Raw genomic sequence first — 14,259 nt, 5'->3', positions numbered from 1 at the left:
TTGTATTCAAGTAAACTTCCAGAAGCAAAAAATAAAAGTCTAAAATTGTAAATCTGTTTAAAAAGAAAATCTGTTTCAATATGGTAAATTTTAATTTATAGGGTTTGGAATTGTTTCTACTTCATTTTAGGCCTATATGCAAAAGTTTGCATTCTCTAATGAACAGTAGCAACACAAAGATTTAAATGAAACCACTTTCCGATGTATATTTATATCACAGATATTAGGTAAGCTTTGTATAATGCTATACGTGGGTTTTTGCTACTGTGTTTGGATGTTGCGTTAATGTAGGCTGAATGCGCGGTGTTGCTGCAACATTGGTCGTGTTATGGGGCATATTCTGCTTTCGCGCTTACAGAAATGAAGTTACCGCGCAAAGGCTAGAGCGACATTTTCCTTTGTTCCCTGCTGTCATGGACCGAAATCTGCCTTTTATAGCCTACTTATATTGCTAGTGTTTTTGATGCTTGTGAAAACACTCTGACAGATAAGATAAAGTGGTAAAGTAATGGATGCTAGCCTCCATTTGCTGGGAAGGGAGATCTTGGGAGTCAGACCTGGCTGAGACTCTTCCCAGCAGTTACGATGAGGCAGGATTGGCTCCTGTCTGACAGATGCTAAAGATAAGGCTCAGATTGTAACAAGCAATATCTCTGTAGCAATAAAGGAGACTGAACCGCTATTATCATGATACTCTTTTCTCGTCGTACACTCGATCTTACCCGGCAATGTACTGTATTGTCCTTCAGTCATATACAGGTGTACCAGAGGGTTTCATTTCCAACCGGCCCATTTCAATCTAGGTGGTTGGATGCAATAGTTTTGGTTGACATGGACAGTCTAAAACATGAAGTAGAATTATAATCACTGTAATCCTGCTTAATCAGGGTGGTGTAAGGACTATATACAGCATATATCTAGCAATGTCTCAACTTGAAATGACTGAGAAATATACTGTATATCTTTTAGAAAATTCTGTTTTGGCTCCAATTCCCAATTATTATTAGTATTTATTATTTCAATAAGTCTCACGTCAACCTTACATGCTGTCATTAGGCTGAGGGGTAGTAATTTTAAGGTGTACACACACACGCGGAATGACTGTTAGACTGTCAACATGTGAAATCTATTTACTGTCAGAATGTTAACATTAGTGTTATGCACTGAGGGGGGGCTTTGGTATGGGGGGGTGGGTGGAGCAGTTATGGTTTGGCATTGGTGGGGGGTAGGGATTAGGAATAGAGCAGTAATACTTAATGGAACACTGCTCCATCAGCTGGAAGTTTGTCATATGACTGCAGTGACCTGGTAGACGCCACTGGAGTCGCTGCAACAGGTAAATCTCAGCTGGCCCTCCAGGGACTGAGGCCCTTATTCTGGTTCACTCGCAACGGCAAATTCCTTCTCAAATGGACAAAACCATTTTGTACTGCAGGTGGGGCAGATGTAACTTGTGCAGAGATAATTAGATTTGGATGGGGTTTTACTTCAAAGTGAGATCTATATTGCATTGTAAAAATAAAGCAGTCAATATTTACCCTGCACAGAAACAAAATAACTTGCCCAAATCTAAATCTCTCTGCACATGTTACATCTGCCCCACCTGCAGTGCACATGGTTTCTTCCATTTGAGAAGGAATTTGCCTTTGCGAGTGAACCAGAATAAGGGCCCATATGTCTGCATTCTTACATGTCCTTTTCATCACTGTCTATATGATGAACGTGTACCCGATGATGGTCAACATATCATACCACATCCTTATGTGCGCCTGACATCACAGCATTGGTATTCCTCAGGAAGGATTGATTTATTTGATATATTTTGAATCCAAAATCACTGACCGTGAGCTGTAGACATAGTAGTGTGTTACATATCTACCTTCTTGCCGAGGTGGTGCTCCAAACACCCAGTGCAGTGACCTAAATCGTGAAATGGAGAGCGTACATATGTATGGACCCTCTACCAAAGGAGAAAGGCCCCATTACTCATCAAACCCTTTCAGCCAAAAGGCCCAAGAGGGGAAAATAGGGATTGGTGTGTCTTCCTCGCCAAAGCTCGGAGAGACCTTCCCTCCGGAAGGGTTAGGGCGGGTGGGTCCTCCTCGCCGAAGCTTGGAGAGAACCTTGGTAGGCTTCCCTTTGCCTTGCGGCTTGGGGTTGCCCTCGAGGACCGCAGCTTTCCCCCAAAGGAGAAAGCTTTGGTATGTGGGGAGTGGGTAGCCCATAAGGATCGTACACACAGCCCAAAAAAACATGACCAACCTAACGAAAAACGTGAAGAAGTGACAAACGTGAGAGGGGTGAATGCATGCAATATAGTGGCATACAATTCATGCGATGCGATTTTTCATTGTAAAGACCCGATTTTTAATTGTGTAGTCACCCATGGGTGATTTCATACCCCCACTATCCAACTATGCACGGAGTTGATCTTATATAGTGTGGCGAGCGCAGCGAGCCACCGAGCCCGAAGTGTAGCGAGCGCAGCAGAATACATGTAAAGTAATCCGCGGGGCTCGCTGCGCTCACCACACTATATAAGATCAACTCCTTGCGTAGTTGGATAGTGGGGGTATGAAATCACCCATGGGTGACTATACGATTAAAAATCGGGTCTTTACAATGAAAAATCGCATCGCATGCCTTAAGTAGTGGCATGCGATGAAAAAATCGGGTGCCCAGATAATACACAAGTACCAAATAAATAATTACAGATGAACAATTAACGGACTAAAAATTAAAATGCTTGGTAAGTGGGTGTTGCCTATCTTGGTAAACCGAAGGCTGTATCCTCACTGAGAGAGGACATTAGGCTAGGGAATTCTCTAACTATATGGAAATAATGCTATCGCTGGATTCCCCCGGATCTCAAAACGGGATCTATCGGCTGTGACATTGTTTGGAGTCAAAACATGTGACAGCCGATAGCTAATAAGATCCTGTTTTGAGATCCAAACCTGCACATTTCTATTTTGAGTACAGCCTGCTCTACCACCAAATAAGGGATGCGGTCATTTGGTCTACAGCATGATGGTCGACACCATAAGGTTAACATGGGTCTAGGTCGACATATGAAAAGGTCAACATGGTTCTAGGTCGACTGGTCGTTAGTTCGACAGGTCATTAGTTCGACAGTCAAAAGGTCGACAGAGTTTTTTTATACTGTTTTGTAAAACGACATGTGCCGACAGGCGGTATTTCATGGTCTACTAGGGCGTGGTGGGAGACAAACACCACGTCGACCTTTTGACTGTCGACATAGACATTGTCGAACTAATGACCTTTCGACCTAGAACCATGTCGACCTTATGGTGTCGACCTAATGACTGTAGACCATCATGCTGTAGACCAAATGATCCCAACCCCCAAATAAGTGTAATGAACAAAACACATTAGATATAGCTTGTTGTGCTCATCTGTCACAGTTGCAATGTTCCAGTCATCATCTAAATTTTATTTTCTGTTGAGAAACGCTTCCCTGATTCAAATACACAAGACTGATACTCATGTACTATTTACAGTAATTGATACATTATTTAAATGTTTTGTATTTCACATTTGTTTTTTTATACTGGGTGTTGAGTTATAATCCCTATGTATATGACTTGTTAAACATTTTTTAAAATCTAAATAACTACCCTCTGATGTTTGGGGTAAAAACAAAGTTTACAGATGGTAAAGTGCCATTACATCATTTCACATTTTCTTCCTTACTCTCCGATGCCTTTGTCAGGTTCACAGATGCATAAAACGCCTTTGCCAGTGATCTCAGGCTAATAGTAGGAACTTGACTGATTTAACAGGGCGGAAAATAATTCTTTCTCAAATGGTCTTCAAGTTATGTCAGGTCATTTTACTTGCCAGTAGCCATATCTTCATGATCTCCTAATCCTGACTGTGCTGGCATGTCTAGCTGTGTCTGTTCCTTATTTACATCTCCGTGGCATTGCGGAAAAAAGAGGGTTGACCCTACACCCATTTGTGGAGTGTATTTTTTTTTTCACACTGTCCATACTGCAGAACCAAATGCACACAACTGTGGGCAATTCAGAGTGGTGCACAATTCAGATGCACATACACTTGTGCCTGAAGGAGACTTAAATGTACTGTAATGGACCGTTTTGACTTGTGGAAGTGTTCACCTGTTGTATGGCTGGTGGGACAGATGTATGCAGACTGAGCTGGGGATTGGTGGGTGTTCAAACTGAAATCTAAATTGCAATGTTCAGTAGCAATAAAGATAGGTACTTGTGTATTACGCGGTACGCGTCCTACGACCTTTTCATACCCCCACTATCCACGTCGGCGTGGAGTTGATTTTATAAAGTGTGGCGAGCCACCGAGCCCGAAGCGTGGCGAGCGGACGCGCATAACTTCACAGGTATACGCGTCCCCTCGCTATACTATATAATATCAACTCCACGCCGACGTGGATAGTGGGGGTATGAAAAGGTCGTAGGACGCGTACCGCCGCCCCTCGTGGGCTCGCTGCGCTCGGCACGCTTCGGGTTCACGTTTATAGTGGGGGGTGGCGTGGGGGTGCATTTAACATTGTAAGCAACCATTAGGGTGCTTGTACAATTTTTGATTGAATAGTGGTGTAAAATCGCGTCGCATCGCATGCCATCGGGTGTATGGCATGCGATGCGAGAAAAACATTGCACGACCAACATCGGGGGCGCCGCTATAATACACAAGTACCTAAAGATATCTTAAGGCCCCCATACACTAAACGATCTGGACTTGATTTCACTCGATTGCGGTTAATCGGGCCGAGAAATCAGGTGAAATAGGCCCAAATGGAATGTGTGGGACAACCGATGCATGGTCCCGTGTGCATCTGATCGGAGTCGGAGGACGGATGTACTGCACATAAGATAAATCGTATGTGCAGCCTTCAGCGTTGGTAGGTGTGTGCCAGTGGTGCCACACAGCTGGCACACACCAATCTGCAGAGTGGGGAAGCGCCGGCCAGGAAAGGCACTCTCCCTGCTCTGCATCCCCTGCTGCAGCTGCGAGCAGCAGACAAGAGATTTGGAAGAAAAAAAAACCTCCCTTACAAATGTTGTTGGTGAGCTCAAGGAAAATTGTGTTGATTTGTCATTATGACAAGTTTGCTTTGTGTGTTGGGGCCTTAAAATTTGTGGTCTGCATGCAAAAGCAACCAGTATCTACCCTGCACAGAAAAAATGTAAATTAATTTGCTCCCCATGCATGGCAGAATGGTTTATTCCACACGGTTATTAGCTTTTTTTGCTTTACTTACGAACATGTATCAATCCAACAATGCAGGAACTATTACAGCAACTTGTACTCATCTCTGCATCAGCCCTTATAGCTACAAAGACGCATGTAAGATCTTGTATAGTATCTTTAGGCTTTTTAGGCCTAAATTGGATGTTGTTGGAGGGTGCATCGCAAAGGAGCACATATAAGGTAATGTAGCAGGAGACCTCTACTGCTTGGATGACTCCCATTGGTCGGCTAAAATGTGTCAGTGATTAATGAGTGCAGCTGCTAGGTTGTCTGGAAAATGTGAACTGTTGGTAGTTCTCGAGGGCTAGGGTTGGCTACCACTGACCTATGGGGTCTCCCAAGTCAGCCGCCCACAGCTTATAAATCTATGTTGGAAGACACAGATCTTGGTCTTGGCGCTATGCCAAAACTTGTCCAACATCTCTCCATCTCCCTGTCTCCAAACGGCTGCAGACAGTAAATCTACTGGCGCTTGCAGGCTTTCTGCTTCCGCCGACGCAGGACCTGTACTGCACATTCGCTGTACTTTGGTACCTTGTGACATGTGGACTTTGTAAGCTAAGCTGGTTGCACACTGGAGCGATGTTGGGCTAGTACTCACAATCTGAGCTCATGGTAATTCATTCCGATATCGGACCGTCTGCCTGTCTCCCCAATGTGTAACCAAGTGTAGAAACCGAATGGTCTATGTACTAAGCCTTGGAGAGCGATAAAGTGTCCTAATGGAATGAATGCAATTAATACAGCGATTGCTGGCTGAATAGTCACAGCCCAATGTGCCAAGTAGCATGCCACGGTGCAGCAAAGATGAGCATGGCTACATGTAGCGGCCTCTACTGTGTAATCCGGGTCCATAAATCATTTTAAGAAACCTCTGAGCAGTAACTAGCAAAGTTGTATTTAATTGTTAGTCTGGTTAGTTTTTACCAATCCTTTATATTGTTTGTAGCTTTGCTAATCATTTTTAATAATCTCATATATCCAGGTTATCCAAGGAAAAATTCATGTATCAAAAAGAGGCCAAACAACAGGAAGAGAAGATTGAGCGGATGAAAAGCGAAGGAGGCGATGAGTATGACATTAAAAAGCAGGTAAGTAATGATTTGTTAGTGAAAATTCCATTCTCCTCATAATACACATCTCTAGTGGTAATCATTTATAATGCATTTTTTCCTTTGCTTATTTATACTCCTTAATATGAGCCTTTTATATCCCGGGACAATTAAAGCATTATTCATGGAACCATTTACATAACAAATTGCAGAACCGTTTCTTGTTTTTTCCCCTAAAAATAGGGCCGTATTCTATGACTGCGGCAAGGGTGGCTTGTTTTTGTAGAAGATCACCAAAAGCAAGCCATCCTCGCCTTATACAACGTTCCGGTGGACTCCTTACCGACAGAGGATGTCGAGGATTTCTCCGAACGGCGAGGTTCGCTGCTAATGCAGGGAGCCCGCTGCATTTAGTCACGAACCTTGCTGTTTTAATGGCTGCACTCGCCGTTTACTGGTGTGGTACGGGACTCCGACAGTCGGGATCCCGACAGTCATTATCCCAACGTCCGGATCCCGACTGCCCGGAGTCAGACAGCATGGCGAGCGCAAAAAAGCCCCTTGCGGGCTTGCTGCGCTCGCCATGCTGCAGGCACGGTGGCTTGATACGCAAGCCACCTATTCTATTCTCCCTCTATGGGGGTCGTGGCCGATGGCCACCCGGCTGTCTGCGTTTTGACAGTCGGGATCCCGACTTCGGGTAGACGACTGTCGGGAACCCATCCGGCACCCCCATTTACACCTCACTGGAAAAACCCAGTGAGGTGCAAATGGAGAGTGCAGGGGGGGTCAGTTGAGGACTGACCCGCGAGCTGTGACGACAAGCTACCGGCACTGCTCGCCTGATCGGCTTTAATATACCCCATAGTCTTGTACCTATTCATTTCATAGCCTAAACCCTTTGAGTGCCAAGTGAATTTGTCAAAACAGGTGTCCACCCAGGGAGCAATATAGGAACGAGCGGGACTCCACCAAAGTATATTTGTTTCTATTGTCCTTTTTTTCCTCCTAATTGTTTAAGTGCACTATTGTATTTAATTTTGTTCTATGTAGCAATTTATATGCTTTTTGTCATAACATTACTAGAGACGATTGTGTTGTACTAATAAATCCATTTTTAGTTGTAATACTCAATTGACCATCATTTATCAAGAGCTCCACCTCCCCCCTTCTTTTTCCTTTTGTATACAATTGTTGGGAATTGACCTTCCCTTGTGTGAGCAGCTTAGCACAATATCCCATCCTATGCGCCTACTTTTTACCAACTGGTAAATACACTTGTTCTATATAAGAACCATTTGGTGCACACTGTGGTTCATTTATTTTTTAGCTGGGAGCCAATAAACCCACGCAAGTATGGCGGGGGGGGGGGGGGGGGGGATATACATACTCCACACAGTTAAAGCCATGGTGAGAATTGAACCCATGACCTCAATGCAGTGAGGCAGGAATGCTAACCAATACACTGTCTGTACGGATACCAGGCCTAATGTAACTCCGCTTGTCAGGCCTGGAAGAACTTTGCCATGTGTTAATTGGTTTCCTATTGCAACAAATTTATAAAATAAATTTTATTTGTAGACTATATAATTCCTGAAAATGGGAACACTCTTCTGAATACAATGCTTAGTGTGGCGTTTTTTTTTCCGTCTTTATCTTATATACTGTATAAAGAATGTTATGTTTGTTTAGGCCATAGAAGTGTTAAGGTGTGTATATATATAGAGGGCGATTTGCTTTAACAAAACTGGCAGTGCTGGAAGGTACATGAACTAACACTTAACACTGAATGATATTGTTTACGGTATCATTCAGTGAAGTCGCTGGGTACCCCCCACTCACAAAATAGCAAATGTAGCTGCATGTACAATCAATGGGAGGGGGGTGTGGGTGTCGCATGAGCGCACTTTTGGCCCTTATTCTGGTTCACACGCAAAGGCAAATTCCTTCTCAAATGAACAAAACGATGTGCACAGCAGGGGGTGAGGGGCAGGGGGCAGATGTAACATGTGCAGAGAGAGTTAGTTTTGGGTGAGTTACTTTGTTTCTGTGCAGGTAGAATACTGGCTGCTTTATTTGGTACTTGTTGAGTATCACGGCTCCCATCGTATGGCATCGTATGCCATATGTAGTGGCATACGATGGTATACGATGCGATGCGATTTTTACAGATTTTTCAGCATTTTTGGTCAAAAATCGTATGCGATCGCATCGGATGCCATACGATGGCATACGTTTTTGATCTTAAATGCATCCAAATGCATTAAAATTAGTATGAAACATGTTAATTGGCCCCCAACTGTCATTTTTCACTGTACCACCCCCAATATCAACGCCAACCCGAAGCGTGGCGAGCGCAGCGGTACGCGTCCTACGACCTTTTCATACCCCCACTATCCATGTCGGCGTGGAGTTGAGAATAGAAAGTGTGGCGAGCCCGAAGCGTGGCGAGGGGACGCGGATACCTGTGAAGCCCGCGAGGGGACGCATATAGCTGTGAAGGTATCCGCGTCCCCTCGCGGGGCTTGCTGCGCTCGCCACGCTTCAGGCGCGCTGCGCTCGCCACACTTTCTATTCTCAACTCCACGCCGACGTGGATAGTAGGGGAATGAAAAGGTCGGAGGACACGTACCGCTGCGCTCGCCTCGCTTCGGGTTGACGTTGATAGTGGGGGTGGTACACTATGAAAAATGGCATTTGGGGGCATTTCACATGTTTACTACACATTTCAATGCGTTTCAGTGCAAAATCGGGTGCGATCGCATCGCATGCAATTTGATCGTATGCGATGCGATTTTTTATTATACGATCAGCATACGATCAAGGTCGTGGGAGCCGTGATACTCCACAAGTACCCTTTATTTTTACACTGCAATATAGATATCAATTTGTAGTAAAACCCCACCCAAATCTAATTCTCTCTGCACAAGTTACATCTGCCCCACCTGCAGTGCACATGGTTTTATAAATTTGAGAAGGAATTTGTCTTTGTGAGTGAACCAGAATAAGGGCCTTTGTTCCTTCTTTGCAGCATACACACGAGGTGATTTTTGAAACACTATCGTTCAGAAGGTCCGAAATGAGCCATATCGTTTAGAAAATCGCCCGCTGTAAACGCAGCTTTAGAATCCATACGTCCATTTGGAGTCAATTTTGCATTGCGGATAGAACTATATACAGCAGAATACAGCTTTCATTCACCACTGTGATATACATACTGACATGTTTCACGTTCTGATCCAGAATTTACCACCAATACAGTACACTTGGTCCATCCTGCTTTTAAACCATTAACAACGCTGCACTTGACCGTGCCTTCAGCTACTGTAGGTTCCCCGTTTGCCTATTCCTATACAAAAGAAATTTTGTTCGTGTATCATTCTTTACAAACCATACACTGTACAGCTCACTGTTATCTTGTTAATACTGTAAATGTAAGATGGTGGAGAAAAATAGTTCAACATGCAGAATGTTTGTCCATATACAGTATTATAAATCCCGTACATAAATAAGAAAATAACAGTCCTATGAAACACAGGTTAATAAACATACTTGAGATCTTGTTACTGTTTTAAAAAACGTTTTTAACCTTGTAGCAGAAGTTTAAGCCGTCAAACCGCAGCTGCAACTTCATTCCCAAATTGTATAAGAGTTACCACCACAACATCGCCGCCGTACAGAAAACATGGAGAGAAATGCACGTTACAGGTGTATATTATATCATTTCGGTTCGCAGGTGCTGGCTGTAGTACATTGATCCTGGTTCATTGCACTGAAATATAATTTAGGCCAGCTCATGATTCTTGTTCTAAAAGAGATGGTAAACTGCTACTATTTCTTGTCCTTTAACATAAGGATTTGCACAAAACAACATTTAGGCGTATGTAGGCAGGAAAAATGTTCACGTTCAGTGGGGTTCCAGTTTAGTAATTTTTCTCCCAGCCGCATGGTGAGAATATCATCTCTGCTAAAATGAAATGCGGCGATAAGTAATAACTTTTTATGCATGATAAGCGCCAAAATACAAACCTGCTGTTTTCTGCTTATCATTTTCTTTACCTTTCTCTTTCACTTAAAATCTCCTGCCAGGGTCGCGCAACATGATCAATATACTCAATAACACTTTTTTTTTTCCCCCCATACAGTAATTATCTCAACATGATTTTATCTCCGCATAGTATTTCTTTATTAGCCACAAGAACCAGGCAAAAAAGAAAAAAAAAAATTCTATACGAGCAGCTGATCCCATTCAGGGTAAAGGTGCTCCATGGAAAAACAGCGGAAAGCGTTTATTTTAAGTAAACTTTCGAAGCCAGAGATGGGCGTTCGGTGACTGACAAGCCTGCCGCTCAGTGTGCTGTCCTCCTCTGCTGTTTTTGAATCTAGCGAGCAGAAAACCATTTATAGAAATGCAGCATTTTTCGCTAATCAAAATAGTGATTGTTGATTAGAAGTCAGAACGGGGTTAGGAATTTGCTTTGTATGTTGTAATGCATTAGACTAATCTGCTGAAAGCGCTTATTTTTAAGTCGACGGGGGGCTTTCTTTGTTAAAAGGAATGAATGTCAATGTCACTAGTTTTATTTTAAGGATAATTAGGAAAGCAAAATCTGCTGCTGTTCAACTAGGAACATGCTAACGTTGGCAGCACGAATGGTGTAATGGTTAGCATTACTGCTTCACAGCACTGAGGTCATGGGTTCAGTACTCACCATGGCGCAAACCTTTGTGGAGTTTGTATATTCTCCCCATGCTTGTGTGGGTTTCCTCCGGGTATTTTGGTTTCCTCCCACAATCCAAACATATACTGGTAGGTTAATTGTCTCCCAACAAATTAACCCTAGAATGTCTGTGTGTGTGTGTACATGTGGTAGGGAATATAGTTTGTAAGCTCCACTGGGGCAGGGACAGATTTACCAGAAGAGCAGGTTGCTGTGAAGCTGCTGTAGTGGCACAAAGCATTCATTTTGGGTTCTGTGACCAATATGATGTAAAAGAGCTGCTGAGAGAGAGCTGACCGTATATGAGCGTCTGAAGGCGCTATGTGATTTGGGTCTGATTCTGGTGAAATGGGGAATGGGGATCTCATGCAGTGTATCTCATGCGACCCCTACTCTCCGCTTCATTCCATACACGGGTGCTATGGAGTTTTAATGTTGAGTATATGCAGAATGTTGCAGAATTTAAGAGAAGTGCCAGTATAGCAAAATAGGGTACTTATATGCTAGTTGGGCGCCCACTATAGTTAGTACGCTCATAACCCCACTATCCATGTTGGCATGGAGTTGATTTTATATAGTGTGGCAAGCCCGAAGTGTGGCGAGCGGAGGCGGAAAACTAAGCAAATAGCTTAGTGGGCACCCAACTAACATATAAGTACCCAAAATAGTTTTAGAAGTTCGTTGGATTTTAATGAAAAGCTAATTTCAGTTGAACTAAAAATGTACTGTGCTGATGTCTGTTACTGTATGTGTGCTTTAGTATTTTTAATTTGCATTTCAGAAAGAAGTGTTGCAGGAATCTTACATGATGGTCCCAGACTGTCACCGCAGGCTAGAAGCAGCACATGCCGATCTTTCACAACTCCTAGTAAGCTTTTTGTCCACTAGAGACCAAAATTCATGTTAACTAATGTACTCGGTATGTTCGCAATTATTAACGATGTGAAGATGCACAATAAGAAATATTAGAAGTAGTCCTCTGTGTGTAATGACGTGTATGGCTGGATCTCTGTTACATTCATAGGGTTTATATACCCTGGTTTACTCTGGTTGAAGCCCAAAATTGTAAAAGTTAGTGCTTGTTCTACCATAATACTGGGTGTCTACCCCATTTGTAATGTCACTGTGAGGTGATTTGCACTTATCTTTTCATTGCGTTCCCATTGCTGTCTTGTATAATGCTGGCAGAGTAAAGTTGGGTACACACTAGACAGTAGGTCAGATGCATCCTCTAGTGCAGTGGTTCCCAACCCTGGTCCTCAAGTACCCCCAACAGTGCATGTTTTCCAGGTTACCCGGCAGGTGCACTCATTGTTCAAGCACATTTGAAAAGAGCCACAGGTGGAACTAATTATGTCACCTGTGATTCTGTGTGGAGACCTGCAAAACATGCACTGTTGGGGGTACTTGAGGACCAGGGTTGGGAACCACTGCTCTAGTGTATATCCATGATATGCCCACTATGGAGGGTCACTTACATCATCCGCCGTGGTGCCTGCAGCAGGCTGTCATAGGATATCGCTAGTGATCCATCAAGCCTTACATCGGCAGTTGCGTGTGCACTTGCCATGTGACTGGCCCCTTCAGCAGCAATGTCAGACTGTTTATGCATCAGTGAGCATAAGACTTGCTGAGGGAAGGACACTTGTTTTTATCTCTGCATCCTAGTATTTCCATCTATAGCGTACTCTGTCCCTTACTAATGAGGAATCCACAGATGGGCACGCCTGGTTCAGGTCCTGACTGTTGTGCCACTTGTCACACAGTAGTGATGTCGGTTGCTTTGCACATGTGCCGATTCTGTACTGTTCATGTACAGCAAGGGTCCTGCGCTATCGGAAGCAGACATCAAGTGATTGACAGTCTGCAGCTGTTTGGAAGGGAGAGGTTTGGCGATGACCTCCCTTCACCCAAAATGGAAAGTGCAAAGGCCTGGCCTCTTGGTAGAAGCTGTGGAGGCTAAGTCACTCAGCCAAATGATGATTTCCCAAGTGTTCAGATACAGGATGCATGCATTAGGCCTCTTCTTATACCAGATGCCTAGTGCTACATTACCCTACAGACAGAGCCATCCTCATCTAGCCCTTTAATAGGATTGAGTGAGTAATAGGATTACTCTGCTAATCCCCTACTGTTCTATGTATTGTATTGCATTGCATCTGAGAACAAAAGGCCTTGGCTCAGCATGGCTATCAAGAGGAGGCTGGCTGGGGAAGGCTCCATCTGTATCTGCCTCTGTGCTGGTCCCAAGTAAGGAGCAGTGATGCTCTCTTCAACCCCATCTGAACCCAGACCACTGAGCAGTTGAGGTTGCTTGATGGCCTACAGTATAGCACATAATAGTGCAGTAGTGCACTGTGGTGTGTATGTAAATGTTTATACATGTAGTTATATGATTTTATGGAAGCTGATACTAAGAAAGGAAGTGACAATCTCCTCTTCTTTTAGGAGAATGAAAAAGACTTGGAAGAGACAGAGGAATACAAGGATGCCCGTGCCATGCTGGACACTGTGAAGTTAGAAGCATGAACACTCTCCAGACCTTGTTTTTATGCCTTGCTATCATTCCACAGTTCTATTTGCAAATTGGGAAACATGAGTGCATTTCCATAGAGTAACAATACAAGGACACGTTATGATTTCATTTCAGTAACTTCAAGGCTGTGAAACGTAAATTGCTTTAACCTATACAGCTTTGTAGCATTGTACTAAACTGGTGCAGGAATGGGAAATGTCACGCTTCACTATATCTGCATTAAAGGTGTTTAAGAATAAATGAAAGTGTACTCTTTACTATCAGTGATTAGGATCCAAAGAGCTGCACTGCCACCTGGTAAGTACCGCTCCTCTCTCCGCAGCCAGGAGGCCATCTTGCTGTAGCCTCAAACACCTTTCTCCCTGGGCTTACTATTGCAGAGCTAACAAACAATGTCAGCTTGCCCATAAATTGGGGGGGGGGGGGGGGGGGGGGGGGGGGGGAGGAGATGGAATAGGCCTATTAAACTCTGTGCCAATGCCTGGGCACTGATAATGAAGCTTTAACAGGTACATAGGCACTCACACCATTAGAGAGCACTGCTTACCTGCCTCAGGAGCACAGCACAGGGTAACTTTATTAGTCTTGTTTTTTTTAGATGTGACCTATGCACTCCAATTGGCAACAGCAATAAATGATCATTCAGGCTTGCTTAGCATGTATCACAGTTGCCGTTTTAAATTGATTTTGATCA

The 14,259-nt window shown here is 43.7% G+C and overlaps 1 protein-coding gene across 1 annotated transcript in view; it reads left to right on the top strand.

Moving 5' to 3' along the window:
• TBCA (tubulin folding cofactor A) overlaps window positions 1–13,812 on the top strand; it is a 42,192-nt gene extending 28,380 nt beyond the window's left edge. The window contains exons 2-4 of the mRNA XM_083152163.1: window positions 6,242–6,347; window positions 11,811–11,897; window positions 13,478–13,812. Of these exons, the coding sequence (XP_083008289.1) occupies window positions 6,242–6,347; window positions 11,811–11,897; window positions 13,478–13,558 (274 nt within the window). The 3' untranslated portion in view covers window positions 13,559–13,812. The remainder of the gene's footprint in view (window positions 1–6,241; window positions 6,348–11,810; window positions 11,898–13,477) is intronic.
• Window positions 13,813–14,259: the final 447 nt, after the last annotated feature.

The sequence above is a fragment of the Crinia signifera genome, chromosome 1 (genome assembly GCF_055691185.1).
Source record: "Crinia signifera chromosome 1, ASM5569118v1, whole genome shotgun sequence".
NCBI classification, from domain to species: domain Eukaryota; kingdom Metazoa; phylum Chordata; class Amphibia; order Anura; family Myobatrachidae; genus Crinia; species Crinia signifera.
This window is presented reverse-complemented; position numbering and strand designations above follow the sequence as displayed.